General features: G+C 41.8%; 1 protein-coding gene across 3 annotated transcripts in view; it reads right to left on the bottom strand.

Annotated features, from left to right (window-relative positions):
• Positions 1 to 17,902, bottom strand: part of SMYD2 (SET and MYND domain containing 2) — a 28,888-nt gene extending 10,986 nt beyond the window's left edge. The window contains exons 1-5 of one of the 3 annotated variants that reach the window (XM_027890764.1): positions 17,657 to 17,902; positions 14,894 to 14,957; positions 7,449 to 7,559; positions 5,789 to 5,849; positions 3,216 to 3,340 (exon numbers count right to left, since the gene is read on the bottom strand). In XM_027890764.1, coding sequence (XP_027746565.1) covers positions 3,216 to 3,340; positions 5,789 to 5,849; positions 7,449 to 7,559; positions 14,894 to 14,957; positions 17,657 to 17,838 — 543 coding nt within the window. In that variant the 5' untranslated portion in view covers positions 17,839 to 17,902. Of the gene's footprint in view, positions 1 to 3,215; positions 3,341 to 5,788; positions 5,850 to 7,448; positions 7,560 to 14,893; positions 14,958 to 17,263; positions 17,435 to 17,656 lie in introns of those variants that run through there. The other 2 variants (XM_027890763.1, XM_027890765.1) reach the window with 2 other exon arrangements.
• Positions 17,903 to 18,808: the final 906 nt, after the last annotated feature.

Below are 18,808 nucleotides of genomic sequence, written 5' to 3'. Positions count from 1 at the left end.
GTGGGAATAAACAGTGGCAAACTCAGCCGGGCTGGGGCAGTACAGAGCTTTGGTGGAGCATGGCACAGGGACCTGCCACAGTGACATTTGCCATCAACGACTGCACATACCAGCTACAGCTAAAGCACATATGAAAACGACAAAAGCAGTGAGAAAGACTTGAACCTAACAAAGACACAGAGTAGGAGGGGACAGAAAAAGGACAGAGTATGGGAGGAAGTGTATTCCTAATTTAAACAGACACAGGATCAAAAGAGCTTGTTCACAAAACTCTCTCACAGAAGAGATTCAAGCAGGTTTTAAAACCTTCTTACTTTTATTCTCACACAACTCAAAGGAATCTTACAGGACTTTCAGCTTTGTTTCATGTGGTTTGTATCACTTTAAGTGGCCAAAATACATCTCAGTCAAGTACTTTTTTCCACTTCCACTTCGAGTCACATATACACTGACATGAAGAAAACCCTCTCCACATTCACTATCATTTGCCTACAAACATGAAAATTTTTATGAAAGCACCAGTAAAACACTAAAACAACTGCTATCACATGGCCAAGTTCAGCTGAAGCTACAATGGGCACAGTCAATCAAGTACAGTGCAAGTATTTGTTCTGGAAGGGTTAAGGGTTAACAACAAACACTACCAACAATAATCACAGAACCGTAGAATGGTTTAGCTCAGAAGGGACCTTAAAGAGCATTAAGTTCCAATCCCATTTTTTCCCCCCTAATCCCCAGAGGCAGAGACACCTTCCACCAGACCATGTTGCTCCATGCACCATGCAAAGGGATATGTCCCACAAGCTGAAATGTAGCTTGGACCGGATTTTAGAAATACACAAATACTTCCCAAAGCCACTCCTCAGGTATGAACTGCTCAGGATGAGTTCACAATTAAGGAAACTGCCCCGTTTCTCTGATTCATTCACCAGTATCTTTGCTATCTTTGCTAGAACTTTATCCTGCTATTTTTAGCAATATAGCATCCAAAGGTTCCCTGTCTCTCAAGATGAGCATGCTACTGCACTAGCCAGTGTACAAGCATACCTGAACCAAAACCAAAATGCAACTGCTCAATACAAAAACAATACAAAGGAAAGATAATATCAACAGTAAGTAAGAACACAAGGCTACAAAGGCTAACATAAAGAACAGGCTGACAATTCTGAGTAACAGGGAAATATTTAAAAATATGTAGTGAGTTATCACCAACTTCCCTCCACTACACCAGAGACAACACACTTCATGAAGGCATCATAACACAAAATGACACAAGAGGAGGGATTAGAAGAGATGCAATATCACTGGTTTCACCAGATGAACGCGTGACTAAAAAAGGAATAAAGAGACATCAAGGCTATTCCCAATGGTGGAAAAGAGAACATGCAAAGGAAGGCAAGACCTTCAAGGAAAGGATGAGATGCTGGAACTTGAGACAAGACAGAAACTGTTTGAAGAGTATGGCAAGGTGAGACTGAGGAGGAAGAGCTATGTTCCACAGAGACAAAAGAAGAGCAGAAAGATACCAATAGCTGTGGAAGAGAGCAGTGAAATGCAAGGATTTTGGACAAACAAAACTTGACTGCACTCAAAAGGACCAATTACACTTTAGCTGTGTAAGGAAGAACATCAGGCAAAGCCCACTAAAAGCAATGAGCAAGGAGTCAGAGATATTCAAGTTCCAAATGACTGCCTTGAGCCACAGGGACAAACAGTGCCAAATGCAGGAGGCAAAGAACACCACATGAGGCCAGAGTAAGTGCTGAAGCAAAACAAAGGAGCAGCAACATATCTATATTACTGATTTTACTTCAAGTTAACTAATTATTAGAAAACATATTTGTACCTACCAAGTATGAACATGCCTCCCTTTCTTCTAGAAAGACTTATGCTGGGGATAAAACCTCAAAAGGTTTTTTCCTTTTAAAACACTTCTGAGGAACATCCAGATAACCTCTAGAGATTTTAGCTAAAACAATTTTAATGTCCACAGTGGTAGATAGTTACCTGATGATCAGGATGATCTTAAGGTTACACCTGAGGCTGACATACATCTATAGAGCAGACTGCATGGAATATCAGATCTAGGAGTCAGCAGTTCAGAGAAGTCAGTTAAAGTACCTGGTAGAGCTGCTCCAGAACAGGACATGAAGCAAAAAATAATGTAATCTTTGGGGATTCTGGCTATATTCTAACAGAAATATTCAGAAACACCACAAAGAACTGGTTGTACTGATGTCTTTAAAGTATCTAGTCTTCAGAAGAGAAAAAAACCTTGGTATTTAAAGGAAATTAAACAACATAATGGCGGTAAGCAGACACTAAACATACGAAAGAATCATTCCCCTATAGAATAAGAGTACCTCTGTTTCAAGGAAATAGTAACTGTGTCTCCTTGTTGGTAGATGCCCAGCCCAGCTCTACCAACCAGGGTACTGCCATCTCAGCTTTCATCACAATAATCAGCATTTGCCTCCCCTTCAAAATATTAAACATTTTACTCAGACACTTAAGTTTAAAACTAGCTTATATTGCAGTTAAGGAGAAAAAAGAAGGAAATGGATCTTTCAGTATTCCTCTGGTGTATTATTCCATGCACTACAACACGTTCAATTTAGATGCATATGAAAAGTAGGTGAGAAAAAAAGAAGTGACATATCAGAAGCTACCTGACAAGATATCCTGTCTTTCCTTCATGTCTCCAGATGGCCAAACCACCTGACTACATTTAAAAGCCACACGCCAGATAAAAGTTGTAGGCTGCTCTTTCTACTTCTCTGAAGTTTACTCCCTGTGAAGGTCAAACACAATGATGACCTGACCAGCAAGGATTTCCACAAATCTGAAGCCTGAATGAAGGATTTGCCTCTGCAGGGTCTCAGACCAGCAGCCTTCCCATGTCAGTTCAACAACAGCTTGGCCCACAAAAGCCTAACTTTGATAGGGTTTAATAAAGGCTGTTTCTCCTTTTCTACAATGTTTGAAAAGCATCTCATAGAAAGTCTGCAGACAAGAGTCTCTCCCCTCACTATGGAAATGGGGCACATCCAGCCACTTCTACTCAACGAAGCAGATCTTCTCCATCAAGCATGCTTGGTTGCCCCTAAGATAAGCAAAGAGCTACCATTTCTGTCGCTGTTAACATTTCCCCTTTCACAAAGGTTAAACTGCTATAGCACCATCCACCTAAGCAGGTTGTGCTCTAGCCAACTTACTTGTGCAAAGAGAACTACAAGGGCAGCATTGTCAGGGTACTCCAAGTGCTTTGAGTAAAAGTGATGAAGAGCAGCAATGTCGTTCTGAATCAGCTCTCTCTTTTCATTGTCTAGTTTGTCAATGTCTGTGGACAAAGAACACATTCCATTTCAGCAATAGGAAAACTCCCCGATGCACTGCAGCTGGACCTAGGTTAGAACAGGCCCAGACTTAAACAAACACCCCCCCACCCAGGACAGGCTACTTGGAATTACTGCAAGAAGTGCCTGTTCTTCCATAAATGTTATGCTGCTTCTGCCAAAGCCATGTGTGCACTGCAAGAACATGAAGGATTAAAAAGCATTTTCTAACATCTTTAAATTAGCAGGCGATTGGATGTACATTTCCCTTTCTTGGGAGAAGGGCTACAGTCTTCAAAGTGCATTTAACTCTAGCAAGCAGCCCAGCCAGCCCTGGCCCTCTAGAAACCTATCAACTGTGGGTAGCTATCCCCAGCTGCCTAAAGCAACCTTATGAGCTACGTGGTCCCACCTATTGTGGTATCAAGTCATACTCAGTGTCACTTGTCTTAAAGCAGACTTTACAAAGCAAAACTTTCTCATACAGACCTGTTCCCTATCAGGACCGACCAGCCCAAACTCCTGCTAAGACCATGTGCTTTTAAAAGACACGCTCTTTCCTGGCACAGAGGCCCTAAACTATTTGTGGCCACGTGATAGGGATCTTGCAACAACACTGGGGCTAGTCACAGGGGTTCCCTTTGCAGCAAGAGGATGCAACAATGGTGCCCAGGAATGCCATCCACCTGACCTCTTGCAGGAAACTGCTTTAGGAGGTAACAAACAGTGACTGAGAATATCCATATCTCCATGGGCCAGGGCTTGACCGTCAACAGAGGTATGTTTAACCTGCAGATATCTAAGGCTAATAGGAGACAGCAGGAATATCAGTGCAAATGTCCTTGCACACCTTCCAACTCTATTTCATTATGGGTTTCTTTAGAGTTTTACCCTCATGTTAAAGTCATGGCCACTGAACCTTTTCCTGCCTGGTCCATACAGAACAAGCTAAAAGATCAGGTATACTCCTGGTCCCCCCCCTCTCTCTTCAAGGGCAGAGTATTGGGAAGTTTCTTCCTAATCCTCTCTCACACAGTGACAGTGTTATGAGCTCTCTCCCGCTCTATGAGAGCCACAACTCATCCATTTCCTCTCTCCAACTCAAAATAATAGTGGAAAGAAAAATGTGCAGGAAGAGAAAAGGCTTCACAATAGTGGAAGAAGGAGGAAATTATTTGTAAAGCAGATGTGAATGATAGCTGAGTCACAAAAAACACTGAGGAAAATGAAATGAGACAATTTGATGAGAATACGAACAAATCAGAAATAAGACATTCTGAGCTTCCAGCTGACAGCCAGATGCCTTTTCCTCTCTTTTGTAGGGTGTTGCAAAGTATAAGGCAACTGTTGACCGTGGTAAAGGTGTGCTAAGAGATGAGGTGAGTCAAAAAGGCAGGAGGAACAGAGATGCTTATTAACAAAACAAAGGCTTCTAGAGGACAAGTGGGACATTGCAACAGAAAAAAGCTATTTCAGCCTTTTAGCACCCAAATAATAAATTACTGAAGACATGCTGCAATGCTGAAAAATATACTAACCCATATTCTCCTCAACCTCAATCCTACCAACTTACCTGTAAAAATTATCCTTGCCTTAAATGTTGGCATTTTTCCCCCCTTGTTCCCCAGCTGTCCAACAGCAGTGACAGGAGCTTTTGTTTAGGAAGCAAGACTATAATCACACTGTGCTTGGTTACTCTGCTACCTCAAGTCCTAGCAATGACTACATTTATTCAGCATTTTGTAAAAGGCTTTGGAAGCCATCAGAGTGAGAAATGTGAATATACAACCTATTGTCTCTGCGTACCAAGCACCAAGGAAGAGAAACAACAAACCAGTGAAAACTGTGCCCAGGATGGTTATTAGGCCCCAAGTTGGTCAACTTGTAGCTCTGCCTTACCAGACATAAACAGCAGCTTTCCAGTTAAAAGCAAGCCATTGCCTCATCTCCTTCCTTGGATTATTTTAGAGCATTTAGGACATGGAATTTCAACACAATCATATATAACATGTCAGATTTGACTGGCAGTGACAGATACTGAAGCACAGTCCAGAGGGTTCTGCAATTAGCCCCTTAGTCACTGTCACCATCAAGCAACTGTGCTGTCTCTGATTTTATGCCTCCTGGTAACAAATACCAGCTATTTTAATTTTACAACATTACAATTCTCAAAACACACTAGAGTACCAGAGAAGCAAGATGTATGCATGCTACATAATTAATTCTGTCTAGGTTTTCACCTAGGTTTCACAGCCCCCACAAGCAACCAAGAAAAAAAAAAAAGAAATAAGAGTACTGTGCTTTTAAAAAATGAGGAACCACAATTATCTTTGCTCCTTTTCTACAAGAGGGGTGGGATGCTCTGATAGGTTTTGATGGAGTGAGGCCGGGGGAAACATCATTTATATAGTTAAGTCTAAGCCTCTGCTTACCTGAAAGCCTTTTTTACTTACGTGATTCAAACTCTTTTACAGCAAGCAGCTTCTCCGAGTTTGTTCTTTCAGGGTGACTTTTCTAACAATAAGGGGGGAAAAAAACCCAGTAAGCAAATGTTTTAATTTGGCAGTTTTGTGTACTCACTCATGCCTAAGTTGGGAACTCCTAACTGTAAGACAAACCCAAATCCACACTGCATGGAATTTATAAAAGTTGACAAACAGCAATGAGTTAAATTGACTGCCCTCAGTAAAGGCATAGAAATATTCTCTCCACAGCAAATTAGGCAGCCAAAGATTAACTCCTATCAAATTTATATACATAAACTGAACAGTATTTTAAATATGTCATTTGCTTTGTTCTAGACACACAGAAAGCTGCTAACAATAGCAAGCAGGCAGAAGACAGGCTTCGCTTTGAGGAAAGTGAATAAACTGACTGTTGACAGAGTTCAAAAGCAATGCTCCACTGCTGGCCTAAGGCCACTTCTTTGTAATCTTGTCCATTAAATATGGCTTTGCAGGTGGCCCAGCAGCTGAGGTTCAGGGACTGTGGTTTGCATATTTAGCTTTTATATGACATGTAGAGTTCTCCCCCCCTCCCTGTAAGCAATAAAAGCACAAATTTACTCTAGTGACTTTTTGTCATTAAGTGTTCGATTTTGTTTGTGGATCACCACCAAACCATGCTTTAATTAAGTCACACACACATACATTCGCACACACATATACACACACAGCAAGTATGCAGCTACCTTCCCAGCAGGCCACCAAAATGCTCCCCCTGTACAGTATCCAGATTGCCCTTGTCACATAAGCAGACCTCAATCCCACAAATATGCTCCAAAGAGGATTTGTTTTTGCAGAGAGAGTTTAGACCTCTACAAAGATACACAGCATAACCTTGAAACTCATGAATCCCATCCCCTCCCTGTAAGCACTTGTGTTATCCTCAGAATCCATATAGTCAAGGAACACTGAAATAGAGGTTGACATTGCAATCTTCTTTCCTTATTCATACTGTTCTTTTTCTTCAGAGATCAAGGGTCTGAGATTTGTCTCTCAAACTCTGGCTGTCACCATTGTAAATGATTATACCTGAATACCTCAGAGGTGTTACTGACTCACAAATGTACTTGGAGTTGTATGCTACATAAAACTGTGCAACTATAGCTGAAAAATACTACAACAGGCACTTCATAAAGATGGCAGTGTCTGGAGCCAGGTAACAGTAGGAGCATTCCTCAGAATTTAAGCATATATACCGAGTCTCACTCTTCCTTCTCGTCATCAATGTGGCCTTGGTGCCAGCTCACAAATGTAACCTAGAGCTCAAATCTATTGGAAGAGAGGCTGAAACACTATCAGTAAACATGTCCAGACTCTGTTCAACCTTAGTACCTTAGACATAAGTTATAGCTACACAGCTTAAGACCTCACTAGCCTTTTGCGAGCTTCCCTCAAAAATCTCCATGGACTACAGTGGTCCTGACACTGCTGCAGTGCTTTGATGGTCAGTTTGTTCAGCTGCTCATGGTCTGTGTTACATCCATCTGTACACAGGAAACTCGAACCTATGTGCTTTGCAGGGACAGTTATTGCCGGTCAATTTTCATTTTCCTGCCTTCCCTGGCACACAGAGTAGGAGCATACCTCCCAAGTCAAGCCTCCTGCTCACCTGCTTGGCAAGGATCCTCGCCGTTAGTCTTACGGTCTCGGAGGGATTCCAGTTCTGCCCAAAAGTGCACATGGAAGCACACTCGAGCTTGTGCATTGGCCAGTCTTCCTTCTGAAAACATAGAAAAATACAACTAAAAAAGAAAAAAAGCCATAAAGTGATGAAAAAGGGAACGAAGCAAGTCGTGCCAGCTCCTGGGGGTCAAGCGAAATGTGTTTCCTTTAAAAAAAATAAGATGACGCTCACTAAATCCAAACAAAAGCTTGAGTCACATTTAAGGGGTAAAGCTATCCTGCTTTTTTCAAACAAATTCACAAGGGATGAACTAAGGTCAGAACATCTTCATTTACTCAATGGAAAAAAAAAAGAATTAAATTACAAAGAAGCAAACAGACAACATGATTTATAAATCACCAGTTCTTATTGTTCAGATCAAGCATGCGAGGACAGAGTAGGTCCGAGCTTGATGGCTTTATTGGGTTCATTTCCATTTAACACTTTGGCCCCTCATTCTGAGACAATCCTGGTGTAATCAGGAGCAATGCCTCAGAAGTCAATGGATTCACAATCACTGCAAGAATTGGTATATGTAGGGTCAAACCCAAACCTTCTGCACAAAATTATCAGATTTTTTTCCTTCAATGTTAAGGAGTACAGCTAGACAATGAAGACACACTAATACGGGCAAACATGCTTTAGTTAAGAATGTATAGCATACTCCTAGCTCAATATACAGTAATACTTGGACTGATAGCACAAGGCACTGGCTTGTGGCACTCTACAAGTTTCATCCAAAGCTACAGAATCTTTCAAAGGATAGCACAGAATCACATATTAACAATCTGCACTGGCAGAGGCCATCCTCAGACTACATCAAATTTCATTTTATTTATTCATCTGAATAGACAAGCAATGCATAGTTATTTATTGCTATATCTCATCCCAAACACACATTTATAGCACTGCGTTAGAACAGATCTATAGTGTTCTGTCTGCATAGAGAGCATCACATTTTGTTTTCAAACTGGTAGAAAATAGTAGCCATGAAAAGAACTCACAACATATCCCAGAAATTTTTGAAGTGAAAACTTGAAAGCCTTTTTGCAGCCTCCAAAATGTTCTTAAGTCCCCTTGCTGTGATTCACCCAGTATCAGACACCCTGTGTTGGCCCACTCCCCCAAAATTTTTTAAAATAATTTAAAAAAATTAACAATATCCCCCATCACAGTGACTGAGTGGCAGGAACAGGAGGAACAGAGTTTCCCTCAGCTGCCTAACCACTGAAGGCAAGAGCCATTTGAGACACTGGAGAGACGCATTTGAGGCTATCTAAAACATCTACATAGAACCAGTAAATATGATACATGTCTACTGGGAAATGGATTTCCTGTGGAAACTACAGCTGTAGGCTACATAGAAAAACCCAAGGCTCTCAAACAGTCATTAGAATCAGAATCAGAGTTACTACACCAAAAATTCTTCCAATGAAATCAACTGCCCTGGGTGTGGACAGCTTTAGGAGTTTATTTTACTGGGAAAAGAAAGGTGAGCACCTGCCCCAGCTTTGTGTAGGACTTGGAGCAGTGCAACACTGCAAAGATATTCAACGCCTCACAATGTCAACTCCGTTGTCCTTGACACCTCAGTAAGGTACTTCCAAAAAAACCTACATACAGGCTGCTTGAAATAAGAAGCATAAGGATGTGGCAATACAGACCAGAACCAAAATAGTATATTACACTCTAATCATGTCATGTGAAATTACACTCTCAACTCTCCTACAGCTGTCACATTACAAAATGCATCCCCAGAGAAACCCATTTCCTATGTATGCCCCAAGACCTTATTCTGGAAAATTCCTGATAGCCTTTGCTTAGGAATCCACAGGCTAAAGGCTAAGAGGAGACAGAAGGAAATCTCATCTCTCACCTCTTCTTTGCACACACATGACACCCACTAGCTTTAGCATGATTGTTGGGTGTTCAAAAAGTGAAGGCACAGAACCTGAGGTTTTGCAGGATTCAAATGCGTGCATGTTGGTTAAATAAACAGGAGAAATCACCTCATAAAACAAAAAATCAAAATGCAAAATCGCGTGCCTGTCTTGAAGCAGTGTTTTTAAAAATCCTTTTGTCCCTTTATTCTTTACACATCGTTAATTAAAATCTTTCCCCAGGCAGAATCATACTGAGTTATATGAACGAGTAGGGAGGTTAAAGGGACAAGATGCAGCCGAATTGTGTGAAATGAGATAAAAGCCTGAAACACCACAAAAAGAGAAAGTACTGATGACTGAGTAATACCTGGGATGGAAACACTATGACAGCAGCTTTCTCTGCAATCACAGCAGGACTGTATTTTGCATTCTTTTCCACATTTTGCTCCACATAGTTTGAATTATAACAAGTAGCATTGTTCTAGCTGAATCCCTAATGCTATATTAATGATATTTTCTTCCTATTTTCATTACATACACAGTATTTCTCCTTTCATTTAGGAGTGACAACATTTTTGGAAGGGAAGTTCTTTAAAGCTTATGTTTTTCCCATCTAAGCATGGAAACACTCTTCCTGACCAAGTTCTTCAAAAAGATTCCATAGTCCAGGACTACTGGATTAATTGCCAGAACACTGTCGTTTATAACTCAACATAGAGAAAAAAAACCAAGAAAACTCAAAATGTAATACTCAAAAAAAAAAAAAAAAAAAAAAAAAAAAAAAAAAAAAAAAAAAAAAAAAAAAAAAAAAAAAAAAAAAAAAAGACTCAAGTCCAAACAAATGTCCTTGCACTTCCTTTCTCACAAAGACCTTTTACCACTATATAAAAACTTTGTTGTATTTCACTCAATTGAAAAGAAACAGACACAAATATTAGACAGAAATGATGGGCAAGCCAGTGCAGGGGTTAAGCCCACTTCTTCAAAATCTTAAGGCCCAATTGTGATCAAATGGCATTCAACTCTTTAACTGAATTTCAGTGAGGCAAGTTCTGATGTCTGATGGTAGTCGGTAATGTTCTCTGATACAGCCCTTCAACAAGCAGTAAAGGTAGAAGTTCCACACATCTTCACAGCCATCCTTTCCTACCATCATCTATCAAATGCTGGGCCACAGAGTGTATTTGACTTCCACAGGTTAATGTTCAGCATGTTCACAGGAGATATTTATCAAACAAAAATACATGGGGAAAGTTTTTTGATTAGGAGGACAGACACTTCCCTAAGGCAATCTTAAGTAGGATCTTGCAGTGTCAGAGTACTTTTTTGCAGAATCATTACAGCAAAAATTTCTTATTTTTTCTACAGTTAACCAAAGAGAAGCATGCAATTTCTGCAAAGTCCCATAAACACACCTGCTTAATGCTATTACCTGGTCTACCTCGAAATTTTGAGGCTTACTAGATGGTTAAAAATACCTATTTCCCTTACTCCAGAAATACCAGCTACAGCAGCCTTTAACATGACACATTAAGAAAAAGCCATAAACAGTTTGTTCAAAATATATTTCAAATATTGAAAGTCATGACAAAAACATCTCTTTCTGCACTCTGGCTAGCTGATCTCCATTCTGTCTGGAATAAATAATAGCTATGTGTAATAAAAGCAAGAGGAGTTCCAGTAGCTGGTTCAAGTTCACCAGTTCTACAATTGCAACCACAAAACGCTCTTAAAACATTTCTCTTCAGAGTGCTTGAGCAGCTAATTTATGAGGAGAAAAAATGAACACAGGTCTCCTGCTGTTTGCCTAAGATTATTATAATTTAAGAAGTCAAGACCCGAACAGCTGCAAATGGGGGCTGAAAGCCACTACTATAATAACAGGCCTGTGCTCCAAGGAGTCTATAGTGGAGAGCGGAATGGTATGAATCAGCTGGAAATCACAATCCCTTTTAAAAGGAGAACTGGATTAGGGGTTGGGAAAAGAAAGACACAGAAAAACCAGGATAGTTCCAGCCTACAAAACATTCAAGGCAGCAAGGATAGGTAGTGAAGGCAACTTCCATTCTCAGGTGTCCTGAATCCACACCTATACAAACATCCAGCTCAATACAGGTCAAACCTGCAGTTATCTATCTTAAAAGCAAAATGACCAAAACAGGCAAAAGACACACATTAGGGAGCTGTGCCAAGCCAGCGTGCATGCAAATGTGTGTATAGAGGGAGCCCTACACAAATCATCATTGCAAGACTGAGTCTCCTGGGTTCAGTCCCTCAAAAGCGTGACACCACCTTTCCTGGTGGCCAGGGCAAATAGATTATACTGCAAAGCAGAACCAGGTCAATCCATCAAACACCTGGCCATACAACAGGAGATGCACTTTTACCACTTGGGGGATCTTCAGCAAGGCAATTTTTCTTTGCAAACCTATACCCATCCCATTCGCAAAAACAGAAATGCCACAGAGGCTGCTGTGAGGCTTCATTCATTAAATACTAGGAAAGTATTTTAAGAACCTCAAAAGAAGGATACAATATTGCTCCAAAGAGTGGGAAATACATGTAATGTCAGTAACTTCACTTTCAATAACCTTGTTATTCCGAAAGAAAAAAAACTTACTCAACAGAAATGCACTAGATGCCTGTAATTATAAAATCTGTAATTCTGAAAAAGACATCAAAAAAACATTTGCTTCCACCTGCACACTTTGACACCTTTCTCCTTCTGATCCACCTCTCCCCACAATGAACAAAAATTCTTATGAATTGTGGTATAGAAGGTATTTAAGTAAGAAAAAAGCAAGCTCAAAAGCTTTGGGGTTTTATCCCAGACAGTGTATTTCATGCAGTAAACAGCTGTCAAACTGAATTATATTGAGTAACAAGGTACTAACCAACACAGGAAATAATACCATGTCTTTGTCGGGTACGTCTAATTTTTACCTGAACCGAGCAAAGAAAAATGAATTTACAGAGGAAACTTAACTTCAAACAAATAAAAATTAAGTTAACAATGCCATCACAATTCTCAAATAAAGCCCTGCCCTTTTATCGCTGTTGCATGAAGTCCTACCTCCATGGAGGCAAGAGGGACACATTTGCTGTACATTTCGGTGTTACAAGTTCAGTATCAAGGCACAGATGTCCTCTTTGGCTTTGACAAAGAATTGCTGAACTGCTGAAAAATGTCTTTGAACAAGACAGGGATGAAGATGCAGTGCAGATTGTCTGTGTAGCGCGTACAGTCAGTGGAGGCCAGCTTTTGGAGATTATGCTTGAAGGTAACTTTGAAAGAATGTCAAAGGATTCAATCTCAGCAACTTTCATAAATTTCATCAGACTGGCTCAGAAGGGCCCAAGAGACAGAAGACAGTATTATATCAGCTAGGGAGTCAAAAGCCACATGCATATCACCAGTAAGAGTGAAGTGCTAGTACCTGTGTTTGTCATACTATTGTCTAGACACCAACAAAATGTAAAAAAGGCCTTTATATTTTAAGCATCATACCACACACCAAAAGGTAGAGAAGATTTTAATTCATTAACTTATCAGAGAGACAGATTTTTACTGAGCATCATATTCAACAGATTCAGGACAATCAGTTTGAGCAGTTTAGGTTTTTATTCTAGGAACATGTACCTTTAGAGAGAGAGAGAATTCTGAACACTAAAAAATAAAAAATAATAAGAAAAAATTCAACCTAAAAAAAAGCAATGCATGTACATGACTTTATCCAGACAATAAAAAAAAAAGAGAAAACAATCCCTTCTTGTTTGTAAATATAAAAGTATAAACTTTGTCAAGGCTAGAAGTCAGGATGCTGAGGGAGGAATACTTGGAGGTAAAAGCAAAGGACTATGTATGAGAAGGAATAAGTTCTACTTCCACCATGATATCTACATGCTATTTTTCCCAACACAAATTACTGGGCTTTCCTACTTCAGAAAATCTTGCTTACCTGTTTCCTAAACCATGGTTAATTTTTTGTGGTAAGACAAGAAACTCACAGTCAGATAAAATCTGCTAAAGGTTTTATAGCTAATGGTCAGATAAAACCTGCTAATGGTTTATAGCCAATAGTATTTCCTTCCCTTATGTAGTTAAAAGCTTCCTAAAAAATAATGTCATGTGGAATAATTTCTTAGAAATAAGCATTTTTCATGAATGAATCATGGATTTTTGTGGGTTTTTTATACTTTAAAACTCATCCAAATTTCTCTCAAGACCCTTAAGGATGCTCATACAGCAAGCTTCCACTTTGAGTATTGTATAATACTGCAAATATTGTAAAAAACTTATTTCCATTAAGCATTTTGAGTCCTACTGGTGCCTCAAACCCAACAGGCTATTTGATTTCGCCACAATTCGCAAAGATTCTATGGGAAAGCAGGAATCTGAGGAGGTAATAGAAGGAAAACTAAGGACAGGCCGGGCTCACTTTAAAACTTGTGCAACAGGAGAATCCTTGAAATAACAGTGGCCGTGTCCATAGTGCCTGCAAACTGAACAGCACAAACCACAGCATCCCAGTCCAGCTAACAACAGTGGAGAATCCTTTGCATGTACCCACACATGCAACAGCACGCTACCATGTAGGAGAAGGTTTGAATTATTTATAGCTAACACGTAATTGCATGCCAGACCTTTGGTGACTCAAATCCTTCACGAGCATTGTTCCATACTCTGTGCCCAGCACCACAGACATTACATAGTTTACTTGATTCCACTAGCAATCCATTTGAGTTATGCACACGTAAACCGAATAATTCAAGCATATGCACCTGACAGCCTGCAAAGGCTATAAACTAGTTCTGGCAAAAGTGTTTTGGTGTTTTTTGTTTGTTTGTTTGTTTGTTTTTTTGAAAGGTGCTTATTCTAATTTGAAGTAAAAATGGAGTTAAAACTGCATGCACATGCTTTGGACGTCTTCATATTGCTTTACTGTGGCGTATGTTTATATTTAAAAAGCAAAGTATACAAAAAGAAGTTGCCAGAATGAGTAAATTAGGGAGAAAGCCTGGTAGGTTTCAAATGGTTATGACTAGGATCAGCTGTGGCAGTACCAGTACTCAAAACATTTGCAATGATTCTAAAAGAAAAAAACCTCGACAAAACTCCCTTAAGATGGCTACTTAGTGATTTGATTTTTCCATTAGACACAGGCTCTCTTAGCAGTTTAGTGAGCTAATGTTAAATTATCTAGTTTGTCCTTAAAGGAAGAAGTAATACAGACATAATTAGTGAGCTGAATGGCAGATCTAATCAAAGTCTCAGTGGTACCAAGCCCTGAAGCTACTAATCTTGAAAGACTCATGCAGACCGTATCCAAATCCTGTAACTGTCCAAGGCACGACTCCAGGGTCAGCATCTGTGGGATTCTGAAACTGACTGGGCCGCTATTAACCATAACTACAGTTAGAGACTGTCAATGCCGCACAAACAAAAACTGGGAGTTAGCAACCCCTGCCCTCCTTCCCTCCGCACCCTCACAAACTGAATTACTGTACCTGGCATTCCACATTGCAGTAAAAGGCCTGTTTACATCTTCCACACTTGGACAATCCGTCTTTCCTTAAAAAGAAAACAGAAGTATTCTGTTCTGAAATAAAATTGTATGCTGGATCACCTTTTGCACAGTATTTTGCATTTCACAATGAATACTGTATTTTCTTTAGAGCACTACAACTACAGATTGAACTACATCTTTGAATAGTAGACACTATTTTTGTTTAGAGTTCCAAAATCAAGTTTTCCTAACAAGGGTTATTATGCAAAAGTAGCACTCTGTTACCCTGATAAATTGCTGGGTTTGTAAACATGTTATTTTATGCTATTTGACAGACAGTGTCTTTTTTTTTTTTCCACTATAAGATGCATAATGAGCTAACTTTTTTTTGTTTTCCAAACTTTCCAACAGCTCTGTATACTTGCTCAGCAATATTAACCCTTTGCTTTTGCTTTGCCCATTTTATTGCTTCTCTGTCTGGTTACAGAAAGCAGAACCTTTGTTTCATAAGTGTCTCCCAACACCATGAAAACATATTGGATTATTAAATACACTGTTTGATCTCCTGTCACCTCATAGCCCCTTACTGTCCCACTAATGTCTTCTCTGGTATCTGTGTATTCTGAGCTGACTTAAGGCTCACACCCTCCTTTTTTTTAATATTTGTATGTATCCTGATAGAGGGAACTGCTGAAAGGAAGGTCCTTTTCTGCCTCAAGGTTCATGTGCTGTAGCAGATCCCACCAAAAATAGAACGTGTTACCCAACAAGTGACATTTTGATGTGACAGCAATAAGGATCTCTCAACAGTACTGAATACTTTAAAATATCTGTACGCCTTCCCTAGTGTAAGTGACAAAAAGAAATTGTCTTAAAGTTCATTGGACTAAAACAAGGGTGAGTGTTCCTGTACAACATGATAACGTACAACATTTCAGCGGTCACTGGCATCCAGAGCCCATAAAGCACGGCAAGTCTGGCATCCCCTGATTGTTCTTGCAAAGCAGAAGGTGCAACCTGAGTGAGCCAGACTAACATCATGACTCCTCTTGCTAACAGTATGTACCTCAAGCACAACCGTGTATTTAAAGTAACAAACACTATCTCATGCAAATACAATGTTACGGCCTCATTTTGCCATGTTACTATAACGGTTTTATTACCAAATATCAAAGTTTTTCTGCCCGAGGCTAGTGCTGAGCCCATCACCTTCCTCATAACATCCTTGGCAAGTTCAACAAGCAGAGTTCAGAATCTAGTATATGCTAGTTCAGTGCTAATGCAACAGTCACAGACACAAAACATATGTCTGAGCACTGGCAGATCACATTACATCACTGAGGCATCATTCCTCTTAGTGGCACCTCATCACCCTGGTGTGAAATAAGTTTCAGATTACCCCACTAACTGCTACACTACTGCCTTCAATATATTCCTTGATCACTGTGCTCCTCCAGACCTCCAAAGGAGGAGCTTGCATGGATAACAAGCGGTGTTTAAGTAGGGTGATCTTGAAGATGATCTTTCAAATTTATTCCACGAGATAACTCTAATCTTTACGGCATTACTGCACATCAAGGGAGCATGGAAAGTATTCCTTGCTCCTTTGGCAGACAAACCCAACAACACCTCAACCCAAAACTTAGGGGCTAAGAAAAGCCACTGGTATGAAGGAGGAGAAAACCACTTCAGCTGTACCCTTCGTCAAATTAAGGCACTTCACTAGGAACTACATTAGGCGTTCATATGCAAATAGAGGGGTGAATAAAGTAAGTCATATACATATATAATGTAATGAGGAAAGAAAAAGGACGTATTGATAAAAATAGCAAAATTACAAAAGTTGTTTTCCTTTACTGATGCAAACACTAACACATGCTTTGAGTTATAACCAGGCAAGCACTGTGATTTTTCAGTAAGCTGCCAGAAGGCCACAAAAGTACAACTTCTAAAAACGTGGTGCGGTGTAACATGTCACATGTCACAGTGTCATGTGCATGCCTAATTTCCTAACGATAACCCTAATCTGCTTTTTTTGTTGTTGTTGTTTTGTCTTCCTGCAGCACCTGGCATTGAGAGGCTTGCTGCAATCACGAGAATACCTGCCGCAGGTCAAACAGCCCCTCCACACAGGCGAGGAGAGAAGCTGCGGAGGCCCCAGAAAACTCGAAAACTCCAGCACCCCGCAGCCCGCCAGCGCCAGGAATCACGAAGCACCCAGCAGCAGGCAGCGCTCCAGCTCGAATGCTCCCAGCCATGCGACAACGAACCCCTTGCGCTGTCTGCGCCTTGCCCCAGCAGAAGCAATTTGCCAGAAGACTTAAGGGTTTGGACAGAGAAAATATACAGGTATTGCTGTATATTTCATTACAGTTATACATTCCGTTCGCACAGTGGAAATGCAATGCGTGAATTAGGCGATTGCAGAGCCTTCCTCTCTTATCAAAACTCCATTTAAGACCAGTGAACATTAAGTTATTACTAAACCAGACGGATCAATGAAACTTCCTGTGAGGGGATGGTTACGCACGTGCCTACGTAACCGCCAGCGCACGGGAAGAGCAGAACTTCTTTTTTTTTTCCTTTCTTCCTTTTTTCCTGAGCTGCTGAGCAGGGAAAACCAGCTCTGAGGCTAAAAGTTCCATCCTGCCGCAAGGACCACGAGTCCGGGAGGAGGGAATTTCTGCTACCGAACGGCCGCGGCAGCTGTGCCGTGCCGGCCCCGCCACCGCCCGCCGAGCGCTGCCCGGCGCCCCGGCCCTACCTGGCGAAGCAGCCGTCGCAGTGGCCGCCGCGCTCGCTGACGGTCAGCACGGCGGCGTAGGCCGGGCAGCTGAACAGCAGCTCCCCCACGCCGAAGCGCCGCAGCGCCCGCAGCCCCCGGCCCTTGCCGGGGCTGACGAACCGCTCCAGGCCGCCCGGCGGCGCCGCAGCCTCCGGGCGCATCCCGGCCGCGAGGAGGGGAAGGGAGGGAAGGGGCAGGGGGCGCCGGGGCTCCGAGCGCTGCCCTCCCGCACCGCGTCCGCCGGCACACGGGGCCCCGGCAGGCCGGCCCGGCGCTGCCGCCGCGGGAGCGCCTCCTGCGGGCGGCGGAGGACGCGCCGGCGGCTGCGCATCCGGGGAGCCGCCGGGGCGCGCTGGAACGGGCCGGGGCGGCTTCGGCCCGCCTAGAACCGAAATCCTGGCGTTCCCGCCGCCCCGAGGCCCGCCCGCCGCCCACCGGCATCGGGGAGCGGGGTGCCCGCGCACGCCAGCGCGGCAGGAGCATCCCCGAGACCCGGATCTCGAGCAGCTGGTGCCCCGGGGAAGGCGCTCTCCCGCTCACCTCTTTGCATACGAGCACCGAATACAGTTCCTATTGAAGCAAGTCTCATTAATTTGGGGAAGCGTACAGCTGAGGTGACTTTCCTCTCCTCCTTCACACCAGTGGCTTTTCCTAGCCACTAAGTTTTGCGTTGAGTGGCTGGGGTTGGGTTTTTTGTTTTTTTGCTCTTGCACCTAACCACACATTTTCTTGTGCCAAAGAAACTGGCTGGTTTTGTTTATCACATTCACAAGATTTGTCTGCCAAAGGAGCAAGGAATACTTTCCATGCTCCCTTGATGTGCAGTCATGCTGTAAAGATAAGAGTTATCTCGAGGAATAGATTTTAAAGATCATCTTCAGGATCATCCTACTTAAACACTGCTTGTTATCCATGCAGTTGATAACTCCTCCTTGGAGCTCAGGAGAAGCACAGCGATCAAGGAATATATTGAAGGCAGTAGCGTAGCAGTTAGTGGGGTAATCTGAAACTTATTTCACACTAGGAGTGCCACTAAGAAGAACAGCAAGGCCACCCAGGGCAAAGCACCTCAGTCGTGAGCAGGCTTGCTGCTCAGGTCACAGGGTGTTCATGTGTCACAGCCTGCTGGAT

Source organism: Empidonax traillii, unplaced genomic scaffold (assembly GCF_003031625.1).
Source record: "Empidonax traillii isolate 1590-97213 ecotype Southwest subspecies unplaced genomic scaffold, ASM303162v1 scaffold296:size1881848, whole genome shotgun sequence".
NCBI classification, from domain to species: Eukaryota; Metazoa; Chordata; class Aves; order Passeriformes; family Tyrannidae; genus Empidonax; species Empidonax traillii.
This window is presented reverse-complemented; position numbering and strand designations above follow the sequence as displayed.